The sequence below is a fragment of the Budorcas taxicolor genome, chromosome 11 (genome assembly GCF_023091745.1).
Source record: "Budorcas taxicolor isolate Tak-1 chromosome 11, Takin1.1, whole genome shotgun sequence".
Classification (NCBI taxonomy): domain Eukaryota; kingdom Metazoa; phylum Chordata; class Mammalia; order Artiodactyla; family Bovidae; genus Budorcas; species Budorcas taxicolor.
The window spans coordinates 142515827-142530207 of record NC_068920.1 but is presented as its reverse complement, the minus strand read 5'-3'; the positions used below and the strand labels follow the sequence as shown (position 1 = coordinate 142530207).

Genomic DNA, 14381 nt, shown 5'->3' with positions numbered 1-14381 from the left:
TTGTGTGGATCACAACAAACTGTGGAAAATTCTTCAAGAGATGGGAATACCAGACCACCTTATCTGGCTCCTGAGAAACCTGTATGCAGATCAAGTAGCAACAGTTAGAACCAGACATGGAAAAATGGACTAGATAAAAATTGGGAAAGGAGTACATCAAGGTTGTATATTGTCACCCTGCTTATTTAACTTATATGCAGAGTACATCATGTGAAATGCTGGGCTGGATGAAGCCCAAGCTGGAATCAAGACTGCCAGGATAAATATCAATAACCTCAGCTATGCAGATGACACCACCCTTATGGCAGAAAGTGAAGAAGCACTAAAGAGCCTCTTGATGAAAGTGAAAGAGGAGCGTAAAAAGCTAGCTTAAAACTCAACAATATTCAGAAAACTAAGATCATGGTGTCTGGTCCCATCACTTCATGGCCAATAGATAGGGAAACAATGGAAACAGTGAGAGACTATTTTCTTGGGCTTCAAAATCACTGTAGACGGTGACTGCAGCCGTGAAATTAAAAGATGCTTGCTCCTTCAAAGAAAGGCTCTGACCAACCTAGACAGCATATTAAAAGCCAGAGACATTACTTTGCCAACACAGGTGCGTCTAGTCAAAGCTAAGGTTTTTCCAGTAGTCATGTATGGATGTGAGAGTTTGACCATAAAGGAGGCTGAGAGATGAAGAATTGATGCTTTTGAACTGTGGTGTTGGATAAGACTCTGAGAATCCCTGCAAGGAGATCAAACCAGACAATCCTAAAGGAAATCAACCCTGACTATTCACTGGAAGGACTGATGCTGAAGCTCCAATACTTTGGCCACTTGATGCAGAGAGCTGACTCATTAGAAAAGACCCTGATGCTGGAATGATTGAAAGCAGGAGGAGAAGGGGTCGACAGAGGATGAGATGGTTGGATGGCATCACCGACTCAATGGACATGAATTTGAGTAAGCTCCAGGAGTTGGTAATGGACAGGGAAGCCTGACATGCTGCAGTCCATGGGGTCGCAAAGAGTCAGACACAACTGAGTTACTGAACTGAAGTGACTGGATGCCCATGATCTTCATTTTTTGAACTGAGTTTATGCCAGCTTTTTCACTCTTTTTCACCCTCATCAGAAGGATCTTTAGTTCCTCTTCACTTTCGGCCATTAGAGTGGTATCTATTATCTGCATGTCTGAGGCTGTTGATATTTCTTCCAGGAATCTTTATGCCAGCTTGTGATTCAACCAGCCCAGCATACTTTGATATATATATTAATCTAGGATTTGTGTCCACATATTAAACTACCTAAATTTATCAAAATTTACCAAAATAATATGTTTATCTTGTTCATAATGCCCTAATAAGGCTTTAAAAATAAATTCTGATAACTAAAATGCAAAATAAATTTTTGTATAAAGAAATATAAAAGAGAAATGTGAAAAAAACTTCCAGCCTGGACAAAATGGCTTTGACCCATTTTCCCCTAATCCTCTCTGCTAAGCACAACTAATAACCATGAAAATACTTAAAGAGACACCAAAAGAGAACTCATAAAGATGATAAAAAGAAAGCAAACTAGTTTGGAACCCCAGGACTGGAGGAACGACATAACAGAAGCAAGCCACTCAGACCCAGTGTTTCCTGAGTCCTGACCTAGAAGTGGAAGACATCCCGGGGAAGGTTATTTCTCATCAGTATTCCAGAAGAAAGGGAGAAAGTAGAGCTGAAAGACTATTTTAAGAAATACATAAAAATCAGGAGGGGAAGTATTGCTCCAAGACAACAAAAGTTAAAGCAAACACATCTCAGAGGCTTGTAGTGGCTATGAGAGCACATAATTTATATCAGTATTATGTGGATTAAAACTCCCTAAAAACAAGGCCCCTGGCTGAGTATGAATGTGGACCTGTGAAATAATCAGATTTCCTCTTTTCTGGGAAGTACTGCAGTCTGTATTGAAATATATATCCCTAGTATCTAAATATATTTCATAAAAGTTTAAGTACAGAGAACTGCCTTCAGTGACCAAATAATTGCAATATGATATGACTATAGAACCTATGTTAATAGCGAGGAAAAACTGTAGGTGGCTATCAAATGCTCCATAAGAACTTCATAACAGACTTCATAACATACTATATAAGGAGACTCTAAAACAAGTAACAAAGGGAAATTCAACTAAATGACCAGCTTTTAAAATAGTGCTGGAAAAGTCAAAGTAACACAGAAAAATGTTTATTTTGGAGGCATTCCTGGACCTTTCTGAGGCTTAATGTCTTCTTCCTAAAATGGAGATACATATGTTTATGATGGTTGTGAATATTAAATAAAAGGATATGGATAAGATAGCCAGCAAGAGGCTGGCACATGGTAGGCACACAATAGATGGCAGGCATTATTCATATTATTATCTCCATAATATGGTGTATATAAAAAGGCAGAAATGTGTGCTATGATTTCTTCAAACAAGAATTATGCCTACAGATTAGGCAGGACAGAAAAAGTACATGAAGAAATAACGGCTATTTTAGGATAATGGAATCTTGGGTTAACTTCTATCTCTTTTTAAAATTTTGCTTATTTGTGCAATAGTTAATGTATTTGGAATGACTCTTAAGCATGCTTTGCACAGAACAGTAAAAATAAAATTGAGAGAATTGCTATTTTTTTCCTACACTTTGTTTCATTCTGTTCTTTTTTCTCCAGTGAAAACAAAAGTGACATATATTTCTTTTAACACTTCTGTCCCGTCCCCTATGGGGAGGGGGTGAAAATGTCCACAATTTTACAGGCATTGTAGAGTTGGTGACAACTCCATACTGATACCACTAACCAAACATCACAGGATTTTAAAGGGTAAAATTCAAGTGTGACTCAAACGTAAGAATACCTCTTTCCCTATTGTCTCTGAAAGTGATGTTTTTCTCTTCATTGAATTGGGTGACCTGAGCCCTTGCGGTCAGTCATTTGTCAAGTAGCTACAGCTTCCTTATCAGACATGGAGTCACTGTCCTTGAAAAAGTGGACTGAGCCACTAATTCTCAGATGAGAACAGGTTTAACTTTAAATTTCTCTGTGGCCGCTTGAAGATGAACATGACTGTCTTAAACTGAGACACCCCTCCTGAAATCTGCACTCTCCTGTAGGCAACAGTAGCAGCTTAATCTTCAGACATTTGTGAATACGAAATAGGTATTAATGCTTATGAAAGTACTTAGCAACAGAAAAAATCAGCAACATGTAGAGGATTATTATTGATAGTAGGCTTATTCATCACTGTATGCTATCTTCCATGTGAGTTTTCGAGCTACTAGACTGGTTCTAAAAGGCTCATATGATGACATCCAAGGCTCTGTGCAAGTCCTCTGGGGAACACAGTAAAGTCAGACCAAACCGGGTGTGTACACAGGGCTTCAAAACACAAAACAAATAAACAAACAAACAAAAAAATCCCTACTTCAACAGATATGTAGAAATATGAAAACGTGAAAGAAGTGACTTCGAGAAGACTAGCTTCCTGTCTGTTACACCTACTACTTTTTTTAAAGTCTACTCCATTTTTTTCCATCAATATTGAGGTATAGTTGACTTACAATGCTATGTTTCAAGTGTACGGCAAAGTGATTCAGTTATATACGTACATGTGTCTATTCTTCTTCAGATGCTTTTCCCATGTAGGTTATTATAGAATATTGAGCAGAGTTCCCTGTGCTATACAACAGGTCCTTGTTGGTCACCTACTTTATATACAGTAGTGTGTATATGTTAATCCCAAATTAGGAGTTTGGGATTAACAATTACTCCTTTTGTAAGGTTCCAGGTGGCCAACACTACCCGTTGTGTCCACTGGATCAAATGTGCATCTCTGCGGAAGGGAAGTCAAATATTCAGAAGACCAAAAGGTCACAGGCTGTTGAACGAGCTGTTGAATTTAGTCATAAACTGTCAGACTACTCCCCACTAATCTAAGCAGTACTTAGACCAGTGTCTGGTACACAGTAAGTACTCAATGAAGAAAGAAAGTTAAGTTGCTCAGTCGTGTCCGACTCTTTGCAACCCCATGGACTGCAGCCTACCAGGCTCCTCCATTCATGGGATTTTCCAGGCAAGAATACTGGAGTAGGTTGCCATTTCCTTCTCCAGGAGATCTTCGTGATCCACGGATTGAACTCAGGTCTCCTTCCTTGTAGGCAGAGGCTTTACCATATGAGCCACCAGGGAAGTCCAAGTACTCGATAAACAGTATCATTACCATTAATTACAGTGAAAGTGAAAGTGATAGTCGCTCAGTCATGTCCAAGTCCATGTGACCTCATGGACTGTAGCCTGCCAGGCTCCTCTGTCCATGGAATTCTTCAGGCAAGAATACTGCAGTGGGTAGCTCTTCCCTTTACCAGGGGATCTTCCCGACCCAGGGATCCAACCCAGGTCTCCTGCACTATGGGCAGATTCTTTACCATCTGAGCCACTAGGGAAGCTGATTAATTACTGTAATGGATAATCATTATTAGATAAAAGAATATAAACCACATTAATCATGATTATGCCTATTTCTGAGTATTTATGTTTTATTAATAGAAAACAGAAAATTGTGGAAACAAAACTAAAGTTGAAATACTGAAAGTAGGATAGCTATCTTCTAGTCAATTTTCTCATTTCTATGGCAGAGACTATAGAATAGACGCAGCTATAGAGAGAATTTCATAACTACTCTATCTTGCACTGTTTGTAATAAAGGCAAAATGTGTTGCTGAGACAGCCTGAGGATTCAAACAACGTTCCCGAACCCACAGGGAGGGAAGAGTATCTACCACAGGAAGGGTGACCTGACCAGCAATAAACAAGTGAGACACTGATTTACTTCCTACCTCTGCCTCTGCTGACAGGCACACACATTTAGGCTCTGCTTCTCTCCGAAGGTGTATTAGGGAAATGAGTGTCTTTTTGTGAACGGCTCAAGAATAAAGAGTCCTCGGTTGCCATTAAAAAGTCCCTCCTAGTGTGTGGCAAACACATCCTTAGGATGGGGAGGGAGCCCAATGACAGAATTAAGTTCCCAAGGGTTTTCCAGACGCTTGGAGTTGTATGTGGGGCGCACAAACACAGAAATATACAGAAGCTGGCGACTGCACTTATGAGCCATGTTCTCCAGCCTACTTATTTTACTGTATCTCTAAAACTGGAAATGACACAATCAACCATTCCATGATCCCTCTCCATAAGTGAGTGCTGCTATAACTTCAATACATAATACACATTTTCAGGTGGCAATATAATACTTAATGACAGAATCTTTCATATGAGACATATGAGAGGGGAAATACTTTGTTTTAAAATAGTAAGAAAGATTTTGCCTTATAAACTTTTTCTCTAGGACAAATAATCAATCACTCCAATATGAGCCTCTAGAAGGACACGCTTAAAGAACTGCTATACAAGCGAAAATTTTAAGGCCAGACTTTGTTTTTTAGTTAAAGTTGATAAAGTAGTAATAGAGTAATTCATGGAGCCAGATATGCTTTTGCTGTAGTATATCACTTAGACTCAGATGGAATACTGGCCCTGTCACTTAATAGCTCTGTGATCAGGTGAAAATATCCCACCAAGCCTTGGTGTTTTCATTTGTAAAAATAAGGTAATAGTACCTAACCTATCAGGGTATGTTGAGAGTAAGATAACATAATATATAACATAATGCAGGACAATATAAATAGAGACACACACACCTGAATAGGTATCTAACAGTGAGTTAACACAGAGCTATTATGGTGGCAACAGTACTGGTAGTTCATAACAATGAATACCTAATACATAATAATGAATAATAATACCTCGTTCTGCTATGTTTTAGCAAAGATACTGTAAAGACTCCTTAACTACTCTGTGCTTATTTGCTCCTGCATGGAATGGAATTATAATAAAACCTCCATGAAAGGGTTATTATGAGGTTTCAGTGATAAAATACACATACAAAGCCTAATGGTCAATTCACAGACATCCCTATAAAACATGAAAACTGACAGTACATAAGCATCTTCTCAAGTAAAAGCAGATTTCTGCTAGAACATTCAGAGCTTTTATTTTGAATCTATTTTTTTTATTACAGCTAGATACCATCCAGAGAGTTATGCACAGAAGAAAGTGGTGGCCACCGAGCTATGTGGGCTCCTAGATATTCTATATGTAGAATGCCTATATATGCTCCAAAACAGAAAGAACAAGAATAAAACTACATAAAACTGGTATATTCAGTATAATTACAGGTCGGGAATGTCTAAACTTCAAAATATCATAAGTGAAAAAGAAAAAAAAAACACCAAATTCCAAAGAATGACCTCTCACGTTCCATGTAAATGTTTCACATATTCAAAAAGTATATCCATATTTGAAATAAATAAGATTGGAGACAACCATACAAACAGAAATAAAATTAATCTACCAGTACTGTAAGTGAATAAGCTAATCACACTGGAGGTGGTGTGTGTGTACGTGTGAAAAAGAGAAAGAGAGAAAAAGAGACAGAGACATAATCTTGAAAAAAAGATTCTTAAGTACTTTTAACTCTAAGGCTAAAGACAAAAAGAGCTCTACACAAATATTCTATCTAGTAAGTTGGTTGGAATTTCCATCACTACTTTATCTGTTCCTGGGATTAAACAAATAAATGTACTATGGATAAGGAGAGTCAAGTTTCTCACTGACAGAGAAAGGAGTTTATAAATAAGGAAAGAGAGAAGACTAGAATAAACTGGATTGCACTGGAAGTATCAACACAAATTCATGGTCTTAAAAGTGAATACAAATAGATATAAAAATAGACGTAGACTTACATGTGCTCTGTCCCCTTACAGCATCTAAAAGCTATAACAGCACCAAATCAATGACTATACCTAGTACTCCAGTCTTGGCTTCTAAATACCATTCTTTATTAAAAAAAAAAGTCTTTGATTGAATCTGGATGTGAGTAGGCAAAGTGTAAGAGGGTTTCGAACATGTGTGTTCAAAAAGTGATGGAATGGGCACAAGTTAAAATGATCCAGGAGAAAACTTGAAAGGTTCCCAGTAGCTAAATCTGAGATAACTGGAGCAAAAAATAAAAACAGTGATAGTAATAGATTACAACCATAGAACATAAGGAGAATCCTTGAGCTTGTAGTGATATAAATAAATAAATGCATAAATAATATAAGGGGAGAGCAAATGATAAAAAAAAAAAATACCACTTGGGGAATACCACAGTGATCATTAACTCAGGCAGTAATCATCAATGTGTGCTAAAATTAATTGGTGAAAATGTGATGAGAAAGTGTTTACACGATCTCAAAGTACCTCACCACAAGACATTTATTAACCTCAAAGGGAAAAAGATAATTTCACAGAGAAGAAACATGGCTGACATCAGCTCAATCAAGTGATGCGAATGAACACTACTGGTAAAAGAACACATAAGTACCGTGTATCTCCTAAGATAATGTACTGGGAAGGATCCAACATCACTTCTGTGGTATTCTCACCAAAAATGCACAACTTGCATATGTGAACGAAACTCAGACAAAGTCAAACTTAGTGACCTTTCACAAAATAATCGCCCAGTGTTTTTAAAAATGTCAAGGGCATAAAAGGGGGAAAGAAAAAATGAGAAACTGATTTCGATTACAGGACACTAAGGAGACATGGCATTAAGCGCAGTGTGTGACGTGACGGGATGTGGACCAAGCGGGACGGCCGACAAAATCTGAATGACGCGTAAATTAGACAAGTGTTGGCTGCGGTCATCTGAGATGGTAATATTTGGTGAAGATGCATGAAAAGTATGTAAAATTTTTTGTTAAATTTACATAATTTTTTCAGTAAGTCAATGAAAAGTCAAAAAAAATAACAGAAGTTGTGTCCGGCAACCTCATATTCCTACCACCCTCCAATATTCAAACACTTTTATTTTTCTGCCTTTCCCCTCCAACTTTTCCTTCTAACCCACTGGAAGGATGAAGAGACGACCGCGGCGAAACCCATTAGGAGCACAACCACTTAGGCCATAACATGTCTAAGCAAAGGACACTTGGCTGTAAACTGTCCCACTACAAATTATGCCAACTGGGACCTGAGCTGACCCCAGAAGAAGGCTGCCCTGAGATGGAATCAAAGCCATCCCATCCAGTTGTGATTACTAAACTCAAGTCTACTTCCCAGGGGGTGGTTGCTGGTGAACTTAGACCCACATGAGGCTATGAGGACAGTCTGCCTGTGTGACAGGATAAACAGGATGCCCTATCTCACCCCATCCCAGAAAAGAAAGTGCTGTTGAGAATTAAAACATACTACTGACATAGCCCTGAACTTGGAGTCTTTCTCCATAATCCACAGGATTTCTCCTGTGTTTCCCAGCTAATTACAGAGCATCATTTCCTCCCTGGTAACTTCAGCAGAAACTGGAGGGGCACTGGGCTTGTGTCTCACTTCTGTACCCAAGCAGTCACTGAGTATGCACCTCTTGCCTCCAGACCATACACCCAGCTGTGCTGAGTTCAGGTCAAGAATCCTCTCCTTAGAGCAGTCTTCCTGCCCCCAGCCAGGGCAGCGACCTGTCCTCCTGAGCCCCACACACTGTGCAGACTTCTATCACAGCACCCATGCACTTAGGGTATTAGCTCTGTTTACAAATCTACATTCTCCAGCAGATTGGAGCCTTCACACCAACAGGATCTATCTACCTGGACTGGAGTAGGAGCTTTGTATGAATGATTCATTTAACTCTCACAGCATCTATCTATTATTCCCATTTTACACACGAGGAAACTGAGGTTGTAAGAGGGTCAGTTACTGTTCCAAGGCCACAGAGCCACTGAGTGATGAAGCTGACACTGGAAAGCAGGTCTACACGGTGAAAAGCCTAAATGTTTTCCATACTACTTGCTTTGTCTCTCTATCTCCAGAGCGTAGCACAGTCAATGGTGCACAGTCTATGTTTGGAGACTCTCCGATGAATACTTCACATGATGTTCGGTTCAAGCGAGTTAGTAGTCATGGCATTTTTCAGAATTTTAGCTAGCAGCAGTTAACATACACAATGCAGTGTACTGAGAGAGTGAAAAACGCTAAAAAGATGAAGCAATGCTTTCTGCGCTCCGAATCAAACTCCTGATTCTTCACACTTAATCACATTCTATCCACAGAGAGTGACTGTGGGAAGAGAAAGGGACAACACAGTAACAACAAAACACAACACAAATGTTACTGCTCAATGTATCCCCCTGGCAAATACAAAGAAGAATAGTACACAGGCTTCTGGATCACAAGGATCTATTGCTCACAAGCTGGGTAGGTCATGTGACCTCATCTTCTAAGTCACGTGATTTCATCTGAACCGGAATAAATGGTAACTACTTTGCAAGGTGGTTTTAAAGCTGAGATGCAGTGACGTGCACTTTAGGAGACATTCCACAGTCCCTTCTTCTTCCCCAAGGATCCCAGTGACCAGAGGGTGAAATTAAGAGGAAGAACCTGTTATTCGTAAGGAGGGACCTTCTTAAGGTCTCCAAACATCTGCAGAACCCAGTAATACAGATGCTTGCTCAACTTTAGTCATTTTAGGGAAAAGGGCACATCAATTTCTCACTCCTATCTGGACAACCATGTTTAGGATTTGTTTGCTTCCATATGAGAAGCAACTGGCTGATCAGAAATCACTGTCAGCAAAATATGGCAAATTAATACAAAATAGTTTCAATCTAAAAGCACCAGGCCACTCTGCAAGGAAACACTTCCATTATTCCAAGCAGATCATTTTATCTGCATATAAGGGTGCAGCAGCATGGTCTAATCATCATTCATAGCAAGAACATTGGACTGAATGTCAGGATTCCCGGCCTTGCCACTTTAAAGGTGACCTTAGACAGGGCTTTTAAGATTTAATATTCATTAATTCAATAAATATTTACTGTCTGTAGATTCCCTGTTCTCATGGAATTTGTATTCTAATGGAAGAAAAAAGACATCACATAATAGACAGGCAGATAAGCGGGAGGAAGTTAGCAGATAGTGGTAAGTGATTAGAAGAGAAAAAAAAAATCTCACAAAATAGGTTGTGACCCGATGTAGTCATTTTGGAAATGATGATATTTATGCTAAAATCTGAGGACGTGACTTCTTCACTTCTGGACATCCTTCTCTATAAAATATGACTCTTGAACAAGGGTGCTTTCAAACCTGTCTTCTAGTTCTAGGATTGTGATTTCACGCCTCTTAGAGATACACTTAATGTGAATACATATTTTTAACATCAAATGATATCCTATGTTTGATTAAGAGAATTATTTATCACAATGAGTCCTAGCTTTGAACACACTTAAGGTTACAGTAAATCTTTTGTATGGAACTAAATAAACCTTTGCACACATAATTCTTCCTTCCTATTGATCTTTGTCTGAGCTCTGACAAAAAAATGAGTATTTTGTTTATGTTTCAGCAAATGTCACCAAGTTGGCCTCTGACCAGAAGGACTAATATGTCCTTCCATGTATACATGAATTTGTAATGAGGATGAAAATTGTCTTAAACTCATTTTTCTGTTGATCACTTATAACCACAAATTCAGACTGAAATTTTACAATGTTCTTTTTTTAGGTGAATTTTTTTTTTTTTTTTTTACATAAAACCAGAAAAAAAAATTGAGGTGATGGGATATGGAATTTTTTAAGGAAACATCAGTATTTTGACCCATATTTTTCATGCACCAGTTAACTAGAAAATTACAAAACCTGAAAAATTTAAGACAATTTGTACCAAGAGAATTAACACAGTCCATTCTCCCCCTCCCCCTGTTAAGCTTCTCCCTCCCCTCCTTCTGCCTCCCTGTTTCCCTCCACGCTGGGGCACATTTCTGGGGTGAAAAGGAAGGCCTCTCATGCTGTTGAAAACTGAGGGCCTCTGAATTTTTAATTCTGTTAACTAATCATTAGAAAAGGAGAAATCGTTGTCTCTCTGAGAACCAGTGAGGTAGCAGGCTACACAGACTGTGTATTGAATTTTGCAGGAGCTGGCTGGTTTCCTGGCAACACGTTGATTTGTGGGGCCACTACTTTGGGCACCTCGAGGATAATTAAATATTAAGCCCCTCTTTGATGTATGCAAAGTCTGCCTAAGAGGATTACCAGCCATGGTGAAGGTAGCAGTCCCACATTTTCTGGTAATTGAACACTGCAGTGTCATTATCTGTTCTTATCTTTGCTCTGTAAGAATCTCTCTCTCTCCTTAATATTGCCTTGGAGAATAGAGATGGAGATAGGGAGAAACTAAGAAAACGAGAGCCCGTGCAAACAACAGTTCGGGGTCTTCTAGGTGTTTGGGAAATGGGGATGAAAACATGTCAAAGAAATGACAGAGGCGAGCAAGGCATCCTCTGTCTCCTCTGGTTCAAGGCTCCATTTCACATACCAAGCAGCCACGGCTCATAGTGTAAGAATCTTCTCCGAGATTGTAAACAATGCTAGAGGGAGGGTGGAGACACAAGTCATACGAAAGTTGCAACTTGTTCTATGAATATAACTGGAAGGTTGAGGAAAGCATAAAAGCAGTTGGGTATACTGATATGACTTCTGAAGTGTTTAGAGCCAAATTAGAGTGCATGTTCCAATGTTTCAAGGTGATAGATGAAATGGGTATTTTCCCCCTTTCTTTGTTTCTACGCTGTTTCATAATATCTCTGGCGCATGGATCTGATGTGACATGAAGTGAGGCTCGAGAGAAACAGGCTTCATTGTCCTGCCAGGCTCCAGCCATCAGGGAAAAGAAAATTGAAAAAAGGGTGAGAACTTGAAAAATGGAGGGTCTGTCAGAAAAATGCCTAAAAGTAAGAGTGTTCATTTGTTTCAGGATGAGACGGAACCTAAGGTTCCACTTGGCGAAAATAACATGACCTAGTTTGTTGCTTAACCTCAGGAATGCTACGAGAACCTTTGGGTCTGCTGAAAACACACACACTTCTAACACCCACTGAGCCAGGGGCCTGGAGTGTCTGTCACGGCCCAGTGCACTTCTGTTCACAGACTGCTCCTGAGAAAGCCTGTTAGTGGTCTCTTAATGCAATTCAAAGCAAAGTTTTAAGACTAAATAATTTGATACGGTCATGATGCTTCAGAGTATCATTCAGATACTAGTGGCTTTAATATACTGTTTCAGCAATGTGGCAGGATTAGAGAATATTCAATAAATCCATCTTTTTTGAATCTCAAATTCTCTAACTCTGAGGAATAGATAGAATTTACCTATTTCTCTCACAGAGGGAAATAAGAATGTAGAAGGTAATTCAGGAGATGTCCTGAGATGAGTCTTGAGACATTTTTAATATTTGGTTCTTTTTTTTAAAAAAAGAAGGTTCACTGCTCTTTAACTGAAGTAATAAGGATACTAACAGAAATTATAAGGTAAAGTTTTAATGAGAAGGTAAACTGGGTTGGAGTCAGACTTCCAGGAAGCTCTTTTGCAGCTTAGAAAGCAAGTCTTACTTCCTAACTTTTATTAGCCTATAGTCTGCAAGCTAAAGCACTTGATTAAGTGCTGACTCTTAGATACAATATCTTCAGGACGCATCAGTTTAGAATCTAAGCCGAAATTCAACAGCCACCGTATTTCTTTGATTTAGGAATTAGCATTTTCACTTAGTCAACAAGCATTTAAGCTCTGAATGTGTGCACAGCATTCTTAGAGGGCTTTGAAAAATGGTAAGTATATCCTCCAGGGTTTCTGAGTTTTCAGGTAGTGGAAAGATAAAACTTTTAAGTAGCAGAATAATAATAATAAAAATAAAAATAGATCAAACGTGTGGAGTTCAAAGTTCAGTTAAGTTTCAAACAGTCAGGGAAGGATCCAGAGAGGTGATGGACTGAGTGAGCCTTGCAGGATGAAATGAAGAAACCAAGATCTTATGTCTCTGCTACATTGTGTCTGTCTACCTATAGGAGAGAGGGCATCTGCGTGCCTGGGCAGGGCATGGCAAAATGAATGAGCTAAACTGCACACTGCATCACCACTTAGATCTGTGTCTCTCCAGGGAAAGGGCGAGCTGCCCTAATTAATCGATACTGTGAAAAACCCTGACTGTATCCTATGAAGAGAAAAATTATAAATACATGTCAGGTGACTGAGGTATCATCTACTCTGTATATTCAAACATATGGAAAAGTAAAAACAAACTGTGTTGCACATATTTAACCGCTACATAGCTGTACTGATGAACACAATGGGAAGACTGCATTAACAAGCTGATTATTCACTTGAAGGGGGTTTAAAGGAATCAGGACATGACCATCAGATGCACCCTCACCTGTCTCTGGGGCCAGGTGGCTTTGAGGATGGCCTCTGTTCTAAAGAACACGAGGAGCTTGCCATCCTCCTCAGTCAGGTGAAACGACTGTCCCAGAATCTGCAGCACGTGAATGCGGGGCCTCACGGGCCAGGCGTCGTTGGCACAGAAAGGCCGCAGCCACTCCAGCAGGTCCTCGGAGGACACCAGCTCTTCTCTGCAAAACAAGGGTTATATTGAAAAAGAAAAAGACTCAGTGGTTTCTAATTCCAGTAATCAAACGTGGTGACGGATCTAGACACTTTGCTGGGTTTCTTTTCCTGCTGAGAGGAAAAATGTAGGTTTGAAATGGCTTAAAGCAAACCATATTAGGTATTTAAAATGATATAAAATGCATGTGATTCTTAAACAGTATCATATTAAAATGAGTTACATAGAGCAGAGAAAAAATAATCAATATGTTCTTAGACATTTCATTCCTTAAGCAAAGCTCAACTGTGTCCGACTCTTTGGGACCTCATGGCCTATACAGTCCATGGAATTCTCCAGGTCAGAATACTGGAGTGGGTAGCCTTTCCTTTCTTCCCAACCAGGGATCAAACCCAGGTCTCCCACATTGCAGGGGGATTCTTTACCAGCTGAGCCACAAGGGAAGCCCAAGAATGCTGGAGTGGGTAGTCTATCCCTTCTCCAGTGGATCTTCCCAACCCAGGAATCGAACCAGGGTCTCCTGCATTGCAGGCAGATTCTTTACCAACTGAGTTATCAGGGAAGCCATTAAGAAGTACAGCTTGTTGTAAAATTCTGTGTAGAAGTATGCCCAGTGCCCATCCAGTACCCAAGGCTTAAAAGACTTCCTTTTTATTGAAGTGAATTGACAACTAATTCAATGGGGGAAATTAAGGACTCCCCAAAGAGTTTTCATTAGAGCACTGCTTTAGAGTGATAACTGTCTCAACTGATAATAGTTCACATGGAAGGGTGCTAGCCAGAGTCTTGGATAACCACTTAAAGCATTTGGAAAAAAATTTTGTTTTGATTGAAATATCATTATTTTAGTCTTGGCAAACAAAATAACTCTTATAATACAATTTT

At 39.3% G+C, this 14381-nt stretch overlaps 1 protein-coding gene across 1 annotated transcript in view; it reads right to left on the bottom strand.

Moving 5' to 3' along the window:
* NBAS (NBAS subunit of NRZ tethering complex) overlaps nucleotides 1-14381 on the bottom strand; it is a 336306-nt gene that overhangs the window by 25994 nt on the left and 295931 nt on the right. The window contains exon 48 of the mRNA XM_052647567.1: nucleotides 13308-13503. Within this exon, the coding sequence (XP_052503527.1) occupies nucleotides 13308-13503 (196 nt within the window). The remainder of the gene's footprint in view (nucleotides 1-13307; nucleotides 13504-14381) is intronic.